Source organism: Triturus cristatus, chromosome 4_1, assembly GCF_964204655.1.
Source record: "Triturus cristatus chromosome 4_1, aTriCri1.1, whole genome shotgun sequence".
NCBI lineage: Eukaryota > Metazoa > Chordata > Amphibia > Caudata > Salamandridae > Triturus > Triturus cristatus.
Genome location: NC_140585.1, coordinates 233,031,187 through 233,051,147, shown reverse-complemented (window position 1 = coordinate 233,051,147; position 19,961 = coordinate 233,031,187). Strand labels below are relative to the sequence as shown.

At 42.9% G+C, this 19,961-nt stretch overlaps 1 protein-coding gene across 1 annotated transcript in view; it reads right to left on the bottom strand.

The window, feature by feature from the left end:
* LOC146854174 (aldo-keto reductase family 1 member B1-like) overlaps window positions 1–19,961 on the bottom strand; it is a 280,183-nt gene that overhangs the window by 39,970 nt on the left and 220,252 nt on the right. The window contains exon 9 of the mRNA XM_085651946.1: window positions 19,078–19,160. Within this exon, the coding sequence (XP_085508072.1) occupies window positions 19,078–19,160 (83 nt within the window). The remainder of the gene's footprint in view (window positions 1–19,077; window positions 19,161–19,961) is intronic.

Here is a 19,961-nt window from a genome sequence, read left to right as displayed (position 1 = left end):
TTGACCAAAGTCTGGACTCCATTTTGTATTGTCATGTCTCCACGTGCTCAGCACGAGAAGAGTCCTATCTTCGTGTTAGTTGCTCTTGCAATCTGCCTAGTAACAGTCTATAAATAGCTCCTTTGTCCGTCTGGCGCATGCCCAGACTTGACCACATCTGTTATCAGTTATTCCTTGCTTGACCATGTTTTCGCGGGCTCAGGAAATTAGTTACTCCGCCCACATATTGATTCTGTATTGAAAATGTCCATAAAAGGCAACATTTCTTGCTTCATGTTGTATCCACCCACTTATGAGCCCCTCTGTTGTGTATAAAAGGGGACCGTATACGCAAGTTCTTTGTGCTACTCTATGCAATACTGAAGGATGTTGTATGGATTGTAGGACCACCCTTAAGGGTTAATAAACTTTGTCTTTGTACTTTGCAGTTTCCGTGCCAACTTCCTTATAGATTCCATTTGCAGGAGAGCGAACCCTTGTGTCCTGCTGGCCTAGCTGGGGCTTCTATTCATCAAGGCTCTTTATCCATCTTTACAATGCTGACATTCTTTCTTCAATAATACCAACGTTTTTTCTTATAGTTATTTATGAATTTAAGTTATCAAATGTCGTTTATTATGTACATATTATGAGAATTGTATTTCTGAATGATAATTTTAATAGTTTACTTTAACTTCTGGTATTCATTCTCATTCATTAATTGCTTTTAGACCCGTTTAATGCTTATCTATGTTTCTTAATGAAATGTGCTTATCCTCCTAACGCATACTATGATATGTATTTGGGTCACAGGAGTTTTCACTCTTTACAGCTTTTCTAATTTATTGTCCTGGCTGATATTCATTTTAATTGTCCACCCTCCTTAAGGTGTCTGTACTCGTAGTGGTGCTCCAGTGAGCCCAGACCCGTGGTTAAAAGTTAAAAGTTGTAGGTAACGAATCTATATCAATTTTTTTGATTCTCTTTTATTTTTTAACAGCCAGAAATATACTGATTACATAGAACATTTTGATCTCTCTAATATATATCAATAAGAACCTTATTTTACATTTTCTAATATCGTTCTCTATTGTTCTATACACTACTTTATTATATTCTTTATTTGCTTCTTTATCACGTTTGTCCTCCATAAGTCTTTTTCTTTTCTTCTCTTTTTCTTTTCATATACTAAACTTTCTCAACCTGTAAAACTCTTATTTTCTTACACTTTTCTATTTCTTATCAACCAGAGTACTCTCCCTTCCCATACTTCTCTTATTTTTCCAATTTTTGACTAATACATTGATTCCCAATCCTTTTTGATTGTAGCCCATCATGGCTAATATTCATCCTTTATCTACCATTACTTGGAATGTCCATGGCCTCACTCATTACATTAAACGGAAGAAGGTACTTTCTTATTTACAGTCCAAACATGTAGACATAGCTTTATTACAAGAAAAGCACCTTGATGAGATTGAATCTGACAAACTTTGCAGAGATTGGGTGGGTAAGATCATTCACAGCAGCATTCACAAATATGACCCCACAGACACTAATCCTGTCCGCAAATGTGGAGTTGCAATTCTTATCCGCAGATCACTTCCAGTCACGATCTGCAAGACTTGGTCAGATCCTGATGGTCGATATGTATTTGCCAAATTACGTATCGGGAATTCTTACATCTGTCTTGGGTCTATTTATGCTCCGATTGGCACTAAAAAGTATTTTTTCCTTCGATTGAATCGCCTCCTCACAGAAATTGATGCCTCGCAATACCTCATTGGTCAGGATTGGAATTTGGTACAAGATCTTATTTTAGATAAAACTGGTTAGTTTGATAAGGCCAATGCAGCGGATAGAGCCGTATTAAATGACATATTTTCGGATAACGGTTTGGTTGATCATTGGCGTCTTAGTCATCCACAAGACAAAGAATATACGTTCTTCTCATCCTCACATGGTACATTTTCCCGCTTAGACTATTTTATGATATTGCACAAAGCGGTTCAATTAGTCACGGAATCACGTATCCTAGAAGCAGCCTTGTCTGATCATTCTCCTGTCCTTTTATCTTTAGATTTAGGTCTATCCCGGCCAGGGCGTAAACCATGGCGTATGAGCATTCAAAGACACAGGACGCCCAAGGGTAAACTTCAGTTACAATCCCATCTACAGGACTATCTCTCTATTAACCAGGGTTCTGTCACCTCCAGCAGAACTGTTTGGGCGGCGGCTAAAGCCACTATTAGAGGGCAACTAATGCGCAATGCAGCACTTGCCAATAAGAATAATATTGCAAAGCAGACAGAATTAGAACAAGATATTCAACTTTATTCCCGTTTATATACGTCGGATCCTACCTTACGTAATCGCAAGTTATTGGAGCAAGCACGTATGTCTCTTAATAGTCTCTTTACATCCAAAGCTGAATTTGCTTTACAAAGGATGAAAGGAAGACATTACGAGCAAGGGGAATAGGCCGGGAGGTTGTTAGCTGCACAATTACATCAAAGGGAAGCAGCAATGGCTATTCCAGCTATTCGATCAACTCAAGGTGACATACTTACAAGGCCCCAAGAGATAGTTAATGAATTTGCCTCCTTTTATCAATCCTTATATACTCCAGGTAGTCAAATAGACCTAGGTAAGATGTTCTCTTTTTTAGAGAAGGTGAGTCTTCCACGTCTTTCTGATGATGGTAGAGTCTCTGCTTGATGGTGAAATCACAAGAGGTGAGATCTCTAAAGCCATTACTGCTCTGCCTTATCATAAAGCTCCTGGGGAAGATGGCTTCTCTGCTGAATTTTATAGATGAGCAGGTCATAGTATAATTGATACGTTACATGCTGCATTTCTTGAGGCTGATAAAGAATCATCATTGGGCCCTCTCTCTAATAAAGCAGTTATAGCTGTACTACCTAAACCTGGCAAAGACCCTCTTTTGTGCGGTAGCTATCGTCCCATTTCTTTATTAAATTGTGATATTAAAATCATGGCTAGCATCTTGGCATCTCGACTCCGCAAAGTACTGCCTTCTTTAATACATTTCACTCAAGTAGGCTTTGTATCAGGGCGTTCTTCTCGGAACCATCTCCGCACCCAGGCCCACACCTTGTGGTCTGCAAAACGTCTTTCAGAAGATACCTTGGCCCTTTCGCTTGATGCAGAAAAAGCTTTTGACCGCATTGAGTGGGAATACCTTTTTACCATTATGCCTAGATGTGGTTTGGGTGATCAATTCATCAATAAAGTGCGTTTATTATATGACAATCCCTCAGCTCAGGTTAATTGCGGTGGTTTTTTGTCCAATGCATTTCCAATACGGAGGGGAACACGTCAGGGTTGCCCGTTGTCCCCCCTTCTTTTTCTTTTAGCTATGGAACCACTTGCTGCTGCTATCCGTCAATCTGATGATATTATAGGTGTGCCTCTCCCAATTGGACATTCTAAAATCTATTTATATGCAGATGATATTCTTCTTACTCTTAATAATCTTCCTTGATCTCTTCCATCCCTTCTTCAAATTATTAATGATTTCTCCTCCTTTTCGGGTTACAAAATAAATTGGGACAAAAGTGAAGCGTTACCCATTTCTAATGGCACTACAAGGGCAGTGATTCATGGATTCCCTTTTCATTGTCAGTCCTCACATCTTAAATATCTAGGAATTTTGGTCAACAAAGGTTTGGAAGATATGGTTGCAGATAATTTAGCTCCTTTACTTTCTCAAATGCAGAGGGATTTTGATAAGTGGAAAGCTCTGGGCTTATCTCTTTGGGGTAGAGTACAAGCTATCAAAATGGTCACCCTTCCTCGTTTCATCTATGTTTTAGGTATGCTTCCCCTCCAGATTCCTTTAGCCACCCTTAGATTAATAGATTCTAAGATTACGATTTTTATATGGGGCTCAGCTAAACCACGTCTTGCTATAACAAAATTAAAAGCCCATCAGTTATGTGGAGGTATGGGTCTTCCATCCATTGAACACTATTCCCTTGCTCTACACATCTCCCAATTTTCTAATTTTATGCCAGGATCTAAAGATGTCCCACAATGGGTTTCCATTGAGCGTCATCTTTTATCCAAGAACTCGGATCTTTCTCTTTTATATGGTAGTGGCACTAGTTCTTCTGATCCCAAGAATCCGATCTTATCAGTCATGCACAAATCTTGGCAAAGGGGGCATCGTATACTAGGCTCAAACGTGCGTATTCATGTTAAGGCTCCTCTTTGGAACAATTCAGCTATCCGTATCAATGGTCGCACTTTATCCTGGCCTTTATGGCAAGCAGCTGGTATTTACTTCTTCATGATGGACATTTTAAATAATTTTCTCAACTATGTGAGGAATTTAATCTTCCTATACAACACTCCTCTAGATACTCTCAACTTCAACAATGTCTGAGGAAACACTTGGGATCTCCCCCTTGGGTGTTGCAGGTGTCCCCAATACTATCTTACCTAAATCTGTGGGGAAAGTTTAGAGGAGTGACCTCTGGTCTTCATAAAACCTTTATGTCTCCTTTATTTTCACAATCTCTCTCGTATGCTCTCCAAAATAAATGGCAATCTCGTTTATCTATTTCATTTACGGCTTCTGAATGGGACAAGATACTGGAGGGATTACATAAAGGCGTTCGTGAAGCAAGGCTTAAATTTTGTATATTTAAAATCCTTCATGAATGGCACTGGTCACCAACTAAGTTACATAAAGCTGGATTGCTTTCACACACTAATTGCTGGAGATGTTCTACCTCTGGTTGTGACATAGTTCAAATCATTTGCGATTGCACAGCAACAAGGTCCTTTTGGTCCTTTGTTGGCAAGACTTTACATTCCACAATGCCATTATCCTTACCATTTACACCTGCCACAATCCTTCTACATGATTTTCAACACTTTCCAAAACTTTATAAATTCACAAATACGTCTTCTACACACTGCATTGGCTACAGCAAAAATCTGTATTTTGTGTCGTTGGAAGTCACCTTCTCCACCCTCTCAGGAAGAATGGCTAGTGGGAATGATGCAAACAGCCCTACATGAGCGCACAATGTATAACCTTCAAGATCACGTTGATGTATTTCTCCAGACCTGGTCTTCTTTTTTTAAAACTGGACTTAACACTGATGCCAACTCCGCTCTCTCTCCTAATGCAATCACTTGAATTAACTAATTCATTATTTCATATTTTGTGTATTTCTTTTCTTTTTCCCTTTCCTTTATCCTTCATCAATTTATTTCCACCACTCCCGTTCTCCTTCTCCTCCCTCCCTTCCTCTGGCTCTATTATCTCTCACTGTTCTCTTATTATCTTCTTTACAGTTTATCTCTTTTCTCTTCTTTTCTTCTTTCTTCCACTTTTCATATCAATTTTCTCCTCCCTTTTTAATTTTTGTGCTCTGATCTAATTATTTTAATTTTCTTGTACAAAGTCATTCTCTTTTATATTTAGATTCATTCATATTTTATATATTATAATATGTATAATATCCAGTTCTTATTCATGTTCTTTATACCATATATCTACTCACTGATTTATTCATTTTGAAATTTATATATAATATGATTAATATTTATGATCAACATATGTATTTAATATTATCAATAATTCATTGTTTTAGTATTTCTGTGTTACTCTGTATTTCATGATAAAATTCAATAAAAAATGTCAACACAAAAGAAAGAATATGATTAACACAAATACGGTCAGCATAGTAAGTAGTCCATAAATCATAAAAGGAGCTGCCATTATATGAGAAAGGGTAGCCTAGCCCCCCCTTCCCTTCTACAGAAACAAAAAGATTACATATCAGAAGATCTCTGGGTGTTGTCAGCAGACCCTGTACCTTAGCATGCACAGATGAAAGTTCTACATCTCAGGTTCTGTCACGGTCTCTTCCCTGTAAGGATCCCTCTCCAAGTGTGGTGTTGCCTGTCTGTGCATACCTATATGACAAAAGTATGGGTTCCCCAAAAAAATGTTACATTTGCGTGTTTTGTCTAGGTGCTGGACCTGATCAGAACAAAATACCAAGTGGCATTGTTGTTTGACTTTGTCTACAGTGTTCAGACTAAATACTAGGAAAGAAGAGAACATGAAAACAACAGCAGGTTCTGTGTGCGAGTACAGTGTGGCACAAAGCAAATTACATTTGTATAGCAAAGCAAAGGCCAGTCTGCAATGTGCTCATGCTATTATAGGAAAAACAACACTGGCCTAAAAGGGACATATGACACCCTCCACTTGGTCAGGATGGTAGCACCAAAATGACAATAGAAATCAGGTGGTAAAAAGAACCAAAGCGTACAAGAAATTGAACAGTCATTGTCTCATATAGGGACAATGGCCAAATTGGGATAAAAGCTGTTTAGTGAAAAAAGTTAACTAATTACATTATATTGCCAGGACCCAGGATGTAGGATGCCAAGTGAAAAGACAACAAATCCAGTAAGAAATCCAACTCTTCCATATTCGAAATGTCAGTCATTCAGCTGAGTAGGTCAAAGAAACAAACATGCACCTCATATCCAGTTGTCGACAACACCATCAAAGGACAACCTATGTTGATTTTGATGAAACTTAGATCCAGAAGACAGAAACACCTCTGGCCACTGGCCATAACGCTGGGTTGTACACAAGATGCAAACCCAAGGAACAGTCCAGGTTATGGGCCACTAAGGGACCTATCAGCAGTTCGAAATCCAGGGCAGCATGAGACGGTGAAGCCAGGCAGACGTCCAGGGCCCATTTAAAAGTGGCACAGGATGCAATGAAACACAGTTTGCACACAGGTGAAGTAAGGATATCGGAAGGTTAGACATAACTCGGCATCCAAAGCGTCTAAGGGCACCACTCCATAAAGTTGTAAAATTCGCTCACAGTACAGTTGCAGCAATGCATACCCAGGAAGGGCCACAAATGGAGCAGCTATTGTGGAACTGAAGGAACAGAATGATGATGACGCAAATTAAGACGCGCATCAGCGGGAACCCACCAAACACTCTGGAAAACAGAATGTATTAAAGCTGGCATTACTCCAAAAAATGTTTGAAAAAATGTCACAAGGCAGGAGCCTCAATCAAAAAGAAGGGGGGGACCAGAGAGCCATTAATGGTCCAGTGTCCGTGCTCCCTAAAATCATATCAAAACAAATAGAGGACACTGTTCCAAAGGTTGGATGTAAGTGTTCATCCATATACCTTCAAGAATAGAGGAAGACACTGAAGTTCTAGGTGGGGTGGTCCCATCAACCAAGGGAAAGAACATATCTTGCCTCTTGTTGCCCTCACACACCCCTAGGGGTGTCATGCTTCATCATCGGGCGATTGCTCCTCGTTGGGACCGGCGCTGCAATACCCAATGGGTCCCCCGAAGGGTCGCTTTATCGGAGATCTTTTGAGGCATGCCGGATGGTGCATGAGGGTGTGTGGGGTGTGTGGGTCCTATATAGGGGTAATATGAAATGTGCGTGCATAGTGATCTAAAACTGGCAAGGGGTGACCTAAAAAAGGTCAGAACAGGTAATTTCCCCCTTTGACAGAGTAAAAGACTCTGAAGTAGAGTATAATCCCAAAAGGGCATATTATGCCTTGTTGTCACAAAACGGTCAACATGTTTCGCGCCTCTGTTGCCGCAAAAGGTCAATGGCGCTTCTTCAGGACCAGGATTATGGAATAGTTGTGAAGTGCACGGGACAGTGATTAAAAAGTAATAAATACCCAAAATGCATGTCAGGGCGGGCCAATGTGCTGCTCCTGATCATAACCTAGAACAGAAAAGAAAAGACACAAATACAGGATGTGCATTAGACTAGCTTAATGCTACATAGCGTGCCACAATCGTGTGCACAACAGACCTGTGTAAAAGAAAAGTGAGAAGACACGAGACCAAATGGAAATAAGAACTCCCCTTAATAGACTAAGGACATATAACGTTGCCGTAAATCAGAGTGTTGGGCAGAGTAATCAGAAAGCCCAGATTCACAACATCCTGCTTCCATAGTCATCATGCTCTACATAGTCGTGGATGACAAAACCCCCTAAACACAATGGTCCCCACAATCTCATGGTCTCTCACATCACATCTGTGGGTAGGGCTCTATCGAGAGAAATCTTACCTCCCGACTAACCGAGAGTTGTTCCAATGGCTGAGAGCGTGAGACGCCCGCACCTTGCTGGGCTACTAGGAGAAATGTGATGAAAAACAGCATTGGTAAACATGTCCCAGAGTACAATCAAACACTAGAAAACAAGTGGCTGCGTGGCTTCCTAGCCTCGTCCCCATTATCTATACTCTTCTCACCATTGTCAAAAGATGCCTGGGCCTTTGCACCTAACGCGCCCCTCCGCCAGCCGGTACGATACTCGTGGCAGCGGGGCGGTAGCTCTTAAATAGTAATGCGTCTCCGTTCCCGGGTCGACCTTCCTTCCGGGGCGTTCCATAATGTTAAAGAAGAATGCGCATGCGTGCAAATTAGTCCGCAATGCGCATGCGTGAGCGGGGAAGACTGATCCCCGACGCGTGTCCGCCCCCCTAAGAGGCTAGTTTAGTGACAATCTGCGAGAAATAGCATAGCCACTCCCCCGAGTCCGTGTGACGGACAATAATTGGGAAAAACGTGTGCTAATTAGTGAAGAGGAAACTCTCTTTTCTATATAAGGGGGGGGGGGCTCCTGAATTAAGTCAAGCCACGTCATAGCCAAAAGGAGTAATGTGTATAGTTATGGTGATATACCAATGCCTGATGTACATATATGCGTAAATCACTCCATTCTGTTATTTTCACATAAAGTTAGTGAGCCAAGAGGGTAGGGGAGTTAAAAAAGAAGAGGGGGAGTTTAAAGGGTGGGGGGCCATCACCTCATATGAACCACGGGTGTATCCCAGAGATGTATTCCTGTAAGCCTCCCCACCCAGTCATTTCCAGGGCTAGTGTATATGAAATAATTAGAGAACAGTGAGGATAGAAAAGACAGTAGGTCCCTCGTCTCATCAGCCATGCAACTGCTCAATCAAAAAGAAGAAGGGGGGGACCAGAGAGCCATTAATGGTCCAGTGTCCGTGCTCCCTAAAATCATATCAAAACAAATAGAGGACACTGTTCCAAAGGTTGGATGTAAGTGTTCATCCATATACCTTCAAGAATAGAGGAAGACACTGAAGTTCTAGGTGGGGTGGTCCCATCAACCAAGGGAAAGAACATATCTTGCCTCTTGTTGCCCTCACACACCCCTAGGGGTGTCATGCTTCATCATCGGGCGATTGCTCCTCGTTGGGACCGGCGCTGCAATACCCAACGGGTCCCCCGAAGGGTCGCTTTATCGGAGATCTTTTGAGGCATGCCGGATGGAGCATGAGGGTGTGTGGGATGTGTGGGTCCTATATAGGGGTAATATGAAATGTGCGTGCATAGTGATCTAAAACTGGCAAGGGGTGACCTAAAAAAGGTCAGAACAGGTAATTTCCCCCTTTGACAGAGTAAAAGACTCTGAAGTAGAGTATAATCCCAAAAGGGCATATTATGCCTTGTTGTCACAAAACGGTCAACATGTTTCGCGCCTCTGTTGCCGCAAAAGGTCAATGGCGCTTCTTTAGGACCAGGATTATGGAATAGTTGTGAAGTGCACGGGACAGTGATTAAAAAGTAATAAATACCCAAAATGCATGTCAGGGCGGGCCAATGTGCTGCTCCTGATCATAACCTAGAACAGAAAAGAAAAGACACAAATACAGGATGTGCATTAGACTAGCTTAATGCTACATAGCGTGCCACAATCGTGTGCACAACAGACCTGTGTAAAAGAAAAGTGAGAAGACACGAGACCAAATGGAAATAAGAACTCCCCTTAATAGACTAAGGACATATAACGTTGCCGTAAATCAGAGTGTTGGGCAGAGTAATCAGAAAGCCCAGATTCACAACATCCTGCTTCCATAGTCATCATGCTCTACATAGTCGCGGATGACAAAACCCCCTAAACACAATGGTCCCCACAATCTCATGGTCTCTCACATCACATCTGTGGGTAGGGCTCTATCGAGAGAAATCTTACCTCCCGACTAACCGAGAGTTGTTCCAATGGCTGAGAGCGTGAGACGCCCGCACCTTGCTGGGCTACTAGGAGAAATGTGATGAAAAACAGCATTGGTAAACATGTCCCAGAGTACAATCAAACACTAGAAAACAAGTGGCTGCGTGGCTTCCTAGCCTCGTCCCCATTATCTATACTCTTCTCACCATTGTCAAAAGATGCCTGGGCCTTTGCACCTAACGCGCCCCTCCGCCAGCCGGTACGATACTCGTGGCAGCGGGGCGGTAGCTCTTAAATAGTAATGCGTCTCCGTTCCCGGGTCGACCTTCCTTCCGGGGCGTTCCATAATGTTAAAGAAGAATGCGCATGCGTGCAAATTAGTCCGCAATGCGCATGCGTGAGCGGGGAAGACTGATCCCCGACGCGTGTCCGCCCCCCTAAGAGGCTAGTTTAGTGACAATCTGCGAGAAATAGCATAGCCACTCCCCCGAGTCCGTGTGACGGACAATAATCGGGAAAAACGTGTGCTAATTAGTGAAGAGGAAACTCTCTTTTCTATATAAGGGGGGGGGGCTCCTGAATTAAGTCAAGCCACGTCATAGCCAAAAGGAGTAATGTGTATAGTTATGGTGATATACCAATGCCTGATGTACATATATGCGTAAATCACTCCATTCTGTTATTTTCACATAAAGTTAGTGAGCCAAGAGGGTAGGGGAGTTAAAAAAGAAGAGGGGGAGTTTAAAGGGTGGGGGGCCATCACCTCATATGAACCACGGGTGTATCCCAGAGATGTATTCCTGTAAGCCTCCCCACCCAGTCATTTCCAGGGCTAGTGTATATGAAATAATTAGAGAACAGTGAGGATAGAAAAGACAGTAGGTCCCTCGGCTCATCAGCCATGCAACTGCTCAATCAAAAAGAAGAAGGGGGGGACCAGAGAGCCATTAATGGTCCAGTGTCCGTGCTCCCTAAAATCATATCAAAACAAATAGAGGACACTGTTCCAAAGGTTGGATGTAAGTGTTCATCCATATACCTTCAAGAATAGAGGAAGACACTGAAGTTCTAGGTGGGGTGGTCCCATCAACCAAGGGAAAGAACATATCTTGCCTCTTGTTGCCCTCACACACCCCTAGGGGTGTCATGCTTCATCATCGGGCGATTGCTCCTCGTTGGGACCGGCGCTGCAATACCCAACGGGTCCCCCGAAGGGTCGCTTTATCGGAGATCTTTTGAGGCATGCCGGATGGAGCATGAGGGTGTGTGGGGTGTGTGGGTCCTATATAGGGGTAATATGAAATGTGCGTGCATAGTGATCTAAAACTGGCAAGGGGTGACCTAAAAAAGGTCAGAACAGGTAATTTCCCCCTTTGACAGAGTAAAAGACTCTGAAGTAGAGTATAATCCCAAAAAGGCATATTATGCCTTGTTGTCACAAAACGGTCAACATGTTTCGCGCCTCTGTTGCCGCAAAAGGTCAATGGCGCTTCTTTAGGACCAGGATTATGGAATAGTTGTGAAGTGCACGGGACAGTGATTAAAAAGTAATAAATACCCAAAATGCATGTCAGGGCGGGCCAATGTGCTGCTCCTGATCATAACCTAGAACAGAAAAGAAAAGACACAAATACAGGATGTGCATTAGACTAGCTTAATGCTACATAGCGTGCCACAATCGTGTGCACAACAGACCTGTGTAAAAGAAAAGTGAGAAGACACGAGACCAAATGGAAATAAGAACTCCCCTTAATAGACTAAGGACATATAACGTTGCCGTAAATCAGAGTGTTGGGCAGAGTAATCAGAAAGCCCAGATTCACAACATCCTGCTTCCATAGTCATCATGCTCTACATAGTCGCGGATGACAAAACCCCCTAAACACAATGGTCCCCACAATCTCATGGTCTCTCACATCACATCTGTGGGTAGGGCTCTATCGAGAGAAATCTTACCTCCCGACTAACCGAGAGTTGTTCCAATGGCTGAGAGCGTGAGACGCCTGCACCTTGCTGGGCTACTAGGAGAAATGTGATGAAAAACAGCATTGGCAAACATGTCCCAGAGTACAATCAAACACTAGAAAACAAGTGGCTGCGTGGCTTCCTAGCCTCGTCCCCATTATCTATACTCTTCTCACCATTGTCAAAAGATGCCTGGGCCTTTGCACCTAACGCGCCCCTCCGCCAGCCGGTACGATACTCGTGGCAGCGGGGCGGTAGCTCTTAAATAGTAATGCGTCTCCGTTCCCGGGTCGACCTTCCTTCCGGGGCGTTCCATAATGTTAAAGAAGAATGCGCATGCGTGCAAATTAGCCCGCAATGCGCATGCCTGAGCGGGGAAGACTGATCCCCGACGCGTGTCCGCCCCCCTAAGAGGCTAGTTTAGTGACAATCTGCGAGAAATAGCATAGCCACTCCCCCGAGTCCGTGTGACGGACAATAATCGGGAAAAACGTGTGCTAATTAGTGAAGAGTAAACTCTCTTTTCTATATAAGGGGGGGGGGCTCCTGAATTACGTCAAGCCACGTCATAGCCAAAAGGAGTAATGTGTATAGTTATGGTGATATACCAATGCCTGATGTACATATATGCGTAAATCACTCCATTCTGTTATTTTCACATAAAGTTAGTGAGCCAAGAGGGTAGGGGAGTTAAAAAAGAAGAGGGGGCGTTTAAAGGGTGGGGGGCCATCACCTCATATGAACCACGGGTGTATCCCAGAGATGTATTCCTGTAAGCCTCCCCACCCAGTCATTTCCAGGGCTTATGTATATGAAATAATTAGAGAACAGTGAGGATAGAAAAGACAGCAGGTCCCTCGGCTCATCAGCCGTGCAACTGCTCAATCAAAAAGAAGAAGGGGGGGACCAGAGAGCCATTAATGGTCCAGTGTCCGTGCTCCCTAAAATCATATCAAAACAAATAGAGGACACTGTTCCAAAGGTTGGATGTAAGTGTTCATCCATATACCTTCAAGAATAGAGGAAGACACTGAAGTTCTAGGTGGGGTGGTCCCATCAACCAAGGGAAAGAACATATCTTGCCTCTTGTTGCCCTCACACACCCCTAGGGGTGTCATGCTTCATCATCGGGCGATTGCTCCTCGTTGGGACCGGCGCTGCAATACCCAACGGGTCCCCCGAAGGGTCGCTTTATCGGAGATCTTTTGAGGCATGCCGGATGGTGCATGAGGGTGTGTGGGGTGTGTGTGGGGTGAGCCCACAAGTTAAAAAAAATATGCCAGGCCCGTGGTAGCAGACGCATTAAATATTTCATGTATCAATTCACCGAAATGTAGGGGAAGATCTGTGTTTAACAATGACTGTATTTTGCTAGACATTCTCTCCACCTGCAATTCGAAGGTCTTACGTGCTGAAGTGAGAGCCACTTCTTGTTGAAACAACAGCACTTTGAGTCTGCTTAGCTTATTGAAATCTGTCGTCAAAATTGGAATGGAAGGTCATATTGAACTATCTACACTCCCCTGTGGAGGCTGAAACAAGACGTTGTTTTAACAAGTGAAAAACTGGGAAACAGACACCACATACAGAAGTGGAGTTGCACTCCTCCCTCGTAATACATATTTCTCTGTCAGCTCATTGACAAAGATATGTAAAGGGCAGGGACCCTAACTCATGTATGTAGCTGCTCCCAAGAGGTTTATATCTACCTACTAGGAAGTGTTTCATGCAGGCAGTGAACTGAAACATCGAAATGGGCAATGAAATAACCCCTTGTATTAACTATACCACAGAATGAGTTTCCGCTATAGTGAAGGGAAGTTGTTCAGATTTCTCTATGTGTAGCATGGTGTAACTAGCATCTTTCATAGCCATTGATTGCTGTTTATGTGTCAAATTAAATGGTAAGAACAATACAGTCCAGTTAAGGTAATGCCGGAGGACACGCCCACTCTAAAGTGTCTGCAGTGTCCAGCCAAATTGTATAACTTATCTAATTTGATTTTGCCTATGATACCAGGTAGAAACCTCATTTTGTACAGTATCAATTACGGATGATACAATATTATCTAAAGTATAAATACGAGATGACAGTGTATCAATACTGTTGTCGACAACAGCAAGCACTTTATCCAATTTATCTTGATCAATTTGATGTAAATGTGCTGCAGCTTCCATTTGCGACCACTTCCAAAATTCATTATAAGCAGCATAAACAAATCATTTGGGTTTTTGGACTTAAAAGGAAATGAGATAGGTTTATATTTTCAGACAGAAGATAAAGATGTTGTCTCACGGCAGACTATGTGGAATGTTTTAACCATTGTTGACATCATTTGCCAACAGAATAAGTAATAACAATGTTAGAATACAGGGTGTGTGGATACCGTGGCTCAGGTCTATTTAATTTGAACCCAGAAGTAGTGTTCACGAAACAAGAATTTGTGTTCAAAGAACATAATGAGCACCCAATGGGCGCTATCATAGAAGAGTTAAACGTAAAGTTTCGTATTATACTAGTTAGTTGGTCTTCGGTATAATTTGTATTAGATTGCTAATTATCAAAGAAGGCCAAGGATTGAATAGTGGAAGTATTGAATTCTTTAATCTTGGCCAACCCCAGACAAGTAATCTGTTGGACTGTGTCATTAAGAAAGATAATTTGCATGGGTATCAGAAATTCACGGAAAAGAGATTCTGTACCTTAAACTTGCTAGGACTTAGTGCCCCATACAGACTGCAAGTCAATATTGTCCTTACGGTCATCATATCCTTTCAATGCTAGGTTATCAATAAAAAGGGAGGCATAGATAAACATATATTTTTCGAGAGCGTGGTAACCAATTTGAAATAGTATGATGCCGGATCTAAAAGGTAATAACCGGTGAAATAGGTGCACTTCATCTTTTGTGTATTAGAACTACTGTCCATTAGCTCTACGCAGAAAATGGTCCCATTAATGTTGATAACATAAAAAAATCGGCATAGTTAGCAGAATTGAAATATAAATCCTCAGTGTCAAAGACAGTGTAATATCGCAATTCAGAAAACAGAGAATTCACAGCATCGACATCCCAATCATCCGATTGCAACCTGGCGCTATCACATCACACATGGAAACACGGAATACATATGTTATCTGCAGAGTATCCCAAGGACCAAACACGTCGAATGGTACTTCATCCCATGCAATTCCATCAGTGACTGGGACCATTGAAATGTTAAGAATGGACTGGTCTCTTCATGTTATGCGAGAAGGAATGTGGGCCAACACCCCATCAACAAGTTCTGCAGCAGAGCGTTCTGGGAGGTAATGGCCATTAATTAAACAAATAATGCAGGCACAAATCCAGTCCACATGATCAAAAATACCATGGAAATCACAATCCAGACATATAAACAAGGTGGGACTAGATACGTGTGTTTTAACTAGGAGATGAAAACACAAATCCGCACTGATGGTGGCGATAAAACTGAAGACAATGAAGAACTATCAGAAGAAACCTTATCTTGATCCATATAGTAACCAGAAGGACTCATCTGTAATGACAGTGTCTGAGATTATGGATGTAGACCTGAGGCAGCCGCCATAACCTCTAGACAATCAAGGTCTGGAACAAACATCTAGATACCAAAAGAGCATTTTGTATGTGGTCCGCCCACTCAGGTATCTTCTTGGGAGGTTATGAAGAGCACAGTTAACCAGCCACCTAATACCCTTGCTGTTAAAGATTGCTTTAAGTCATGGTTCATCCGCTCCACCACAGAATTGCCCTCAGGCCTATATACAGAAGAGAAATGCACTTGCACTCCTCGTGACGTCATGGAATCACAGTTTGCCTTAGAGGCGAAACCTTGACCCTGTGTCTGAATGGAAAGTGCAACAGGCATAATACCTTGCAAAGACATGCAAATCTTTTATAACAATGTGAGCGTAAGCCAATCGATGCGGCCAGACCCAGAGGAACCTAGTGCAAGAATACACTGCAACTAAAATATATTTGAAAGCATTATCGGATATAAGAGAGCAGTAATGTTCAAGATAAATGCAGCCAAATGCCTGATTGGAAATAAAAAGGTGTGTCTGAGGTGGTCTAGACCCAGTAGAACTCCTAATTTGCGAGCAAATGTCACAATAAAGGACATATTGGCATGTCTGTTGGTATAAACTGCGCCACCAATAACATTGCTGTAAATGGTGGCAGTCACTTCTGCATGTGCAGAAGCAATACCTTCATGAGCAGCCACTGTCAAAGATTGTCTGCAGTTGGGGATGAAACGATCGCCAACACCGGGTGGCCGCGGTTTAAACAGTTACAAAGGTGTCCGTTGCTTTCACCTCGAGAAACTAGTGGAATGTCTGGCGCACCACGCTAACTTCTGCTGTGCTGTTTAGAAGGGTCACTGCCCAACTCCTGTCTAGGAGGATGGTTCTCACTATCTGTGGCATATTTCGCTGTCAAAGCGGAAACTTTCTTTTTCTGGAAAAGGTCTCTATATGGAGGTGGTGCCTCTCTCTTTACTTTAACGTCAAAAGAGCGCTGCAGGTCCCGCTTGGGTTGCACGGACTCGCCCTGTGTGCGATCTTGACACCCTCTTCTGTCATACTGTTGTTCAGGCGAATCCTGATAGAAACGAGGAGAACGAGGATCAGGAACCTGAAACCTCTCAGGACTTTTAATTTTAGAGTGATCACGTAAATCATATCTACCTTCAGAAGCGTCCGGCGGTGGTAACCCACCATGGGACCTAGGCTTCTGCTGCTGCTTAGACTTGTCCCATGTCTTTTTAGAAAAGACAGGATGACTCTCCATTTCAGGACGAGGCTTACCTTGAGACTGAGTAGATGGTCTGACCCCAAAGTTTTTGCGACCCAAGGATTTGTGAACATCAGCAATAATAATCAGCAACTCACGTTCAGGTACAGCCGAAAGAGGTTGACGAACCATCAAGGGTGCTGCCTTAACTTTAATATTATAAAGAATCATTTCGGAGAATATGGGAAAAATACCCATAAACTTCAGCCCCAAATCTAGGGCAGGACCTGCCCCATGTTCGTTCTGTACATGTTTGAGAACCCTCGGAAGAACACCGTCCCCCAGGTGTTACAGTTGGCCAAAGGGGGAATCAGACCACTAGGTAAGTATATAGTAAGGATACTATGTTTCTCCACAGGAACTGTAAGGGGGAAAACCACATAGAGTTGATCAATTTTCTGAGCAATCCATAAAGGGAAAGTTCTAACGATTCTGAGAATGTTTGCCCATAACCAAATTATTAATATCAAGGCTAATAAAGAGACCCCCTGGCCCTCCCCCAGTGGAGCACCCTGTTTGTGATGCACAGAGAGATGGCATCCTGATGGCCTCTTTGCCTGTTTGCTTCTGTGCTTGCTTCCATAATACGGTGCATTTGCAGACAACGTGTTTCCCTCATTTTCGCGGGGCCAGGCTCCCATGCAAATGAGGGTACACCTCCTCAGGGGATAGTGCTGATACAAAATGTGTGCTAGCGCTATATGCAGGGCCGGACTGGGAATCAAAATTGGCCCTAGCAAACTGTTCGGCCGGCCCCCTCGGGATGAGGGGGGGGTGCGGTCAAGCTGTTTGCTACGGTCGATTTCAGCCGATTTTGTTACTGGGGGCTGATATTGCCAGCCCTCGGTAACAAAAACGGCCCCCCAGGGCCTAAAACCGGCTCCCACTCTGGCAGCCTATGGGGTAAACGCCCGGTGCCTGCTACGGCCAGTCCGGCCCTGGCTATATTTATTACAGAAAGGGCTTTGCAAGTGTCTACGGACCATTCAGTAATACTAAAGTACCCTGGGTGTTCAGAGTTCAGGTGCACACGCTCTAGAAACCATGTTCCATCTCTTTGCAGACAAAGGCAGAATTCGGCTATAGCAGGCAATGCTAACCAAAGCTTTAAATATCACAAAGGAATGCAAAGATCCCAACATGGAAACAAATTACATATCCATCTCACTTATAAAAATTCTAAAACACTGACATCTGGCAACAAAAACCTGCTGCCTCCCTATTCAAAATATACATAGGAAAGGGGATGGCATGCTTTTCCACACTATCTCAAGTAAACAATTAAATGCCAGATAAGCTGAGTGAATTCGACCAGTTCTTGCAATTTAAGAAAGCAATAGAGACACATCTTTTGATGTGTCCACTGTCAACAACCAGACAATGTAGACATTACAAAGCACATACTATACTTTGACTGGCATGTGACTGGCATGCGCATCTTGAATGATTACACTGTTGATGTCCTTGGTGATGCTGTCCTACAGCACCAGTGAGGCCTTCTGTGATGGCTGATTAGCAAACCATAAATTGTGTACATCATTGCTTTGGATTGAAGCCATGACGAATCTTAAATTGAAGGCTTAAGAGCTTCCTAGATTTTCCTATCAGATTTGTGACCCAGGTAGCCAGTCACAACAGCCATTTTGGAAAGTTGTCAGCGAATTTTGTCCGTTCTGCATGGCCTGCGGGTATGCCTAGTGCCATCTTTCTCTGGCCCTGTGTTTGCTGCAGCCATGCCCAGTAGGTAGAGGGTGTACCCTGTTGCCATACCCTTGGACTAGTGCCCCGCCTTCTGTGCATTGTCTTTGGTTCTGTGCAGAAATCACTGGGTGAGACCCTGGCCCTATCCTCTGTCCCTCCCTCTCTTCGCGAGGTAAGTTCACTTCATTATAAAACAAATTACTCAGACATTTCCTAATATTACAAAGGCAGATAAATGTGCATAATGAAGCTAGGGGCATCCTGTAGTTGGACTCCAGCAACTTACATCCACTCCATAAAATCATGTTTAATGTATTTACTTAGTTTAGGACTGCCTTTCAGAAAGATATGTGCTAATAAGGTTACTAAATGCATAAACCATATACTGATGTGTGCAACTTACAAGCAACAGTCTCAAATCCCACTCTTTCATGTGCCACAAGACAACACAGTGAGAACCACTGAATGAAGATACTAACATCTGTCATTTTAAAATATTTCAAAAATGCTTGTGCCAAAAACCCATATATTTTTATAAAAAACACGAGCTCCACCTTTTACCAAGTAGGATACTTACATATCCATGTCACAGATGCGCATGTTTCTGTTAAGGGTCATAATGGTGTCCATCTCATCTTTGGTCAGTTTAAAATCAAATATCTGGGAATGCCAGGAGAAACAGAAATTAGTGTCAATTGAGCAACACTGAAGAAACGGTCAATAAACTTCCAATCACAGAAGAATCGAGGGAACGTCTTGTAAAAGGTATATCACTGCAGGTTTATGAGGCATCCATCAGGGAATTTGAATGCCCAATACATATTGAGTTTAGACGTGGTCCTCTAGCGGGTGAGGCAAGCTGCATTTTAGACATTGGGTGAACCGCCGCTACACATAGTAGAAGAATGAAAATGGTGGCAACTTGCCCAGACACCCCAAAAAGCAGCAACGAAGACATGTCTTTCTGATTCATGAAACAAAGATGGAGACCCGGTCATATAACATTTGCACTTTAAATGAGAAGATGGACAGAAGCTTCCCTCTCCCTTGGTTGTGATTTGCAAACATAATCGAGAAGTGTAATGGCTGGGCTCAACCAGGTGACCATGTGGGCGGCCCCTTGTCTGGCAGGTGCTGGTATGAGCCTATACTGCCCTCTGATTATTTGAATGGTTATGCTAACAACATTTCTGCTGCATTTCCATGTTTTTATTTTAGAAACTCCAAATGTTCCTATCGCTGCTCAACCTAACTAAAAAAGACAGAGACGGAAAACTTTCCATTTCTCTCACATGCTTTGCAATGGCAGCTGCAGGGAAGAGTGACCTTGAAGAATCCAAGACATTAGCATTGGCTCTCACTATTAATGCAAAGAAGCATTGTTAGCACACCACTGTTGCAAGATAGGAGTTGAGCAGAAGCAGCCACTCCTCGCTCCATGACAAACCATTGGTAGCAAAG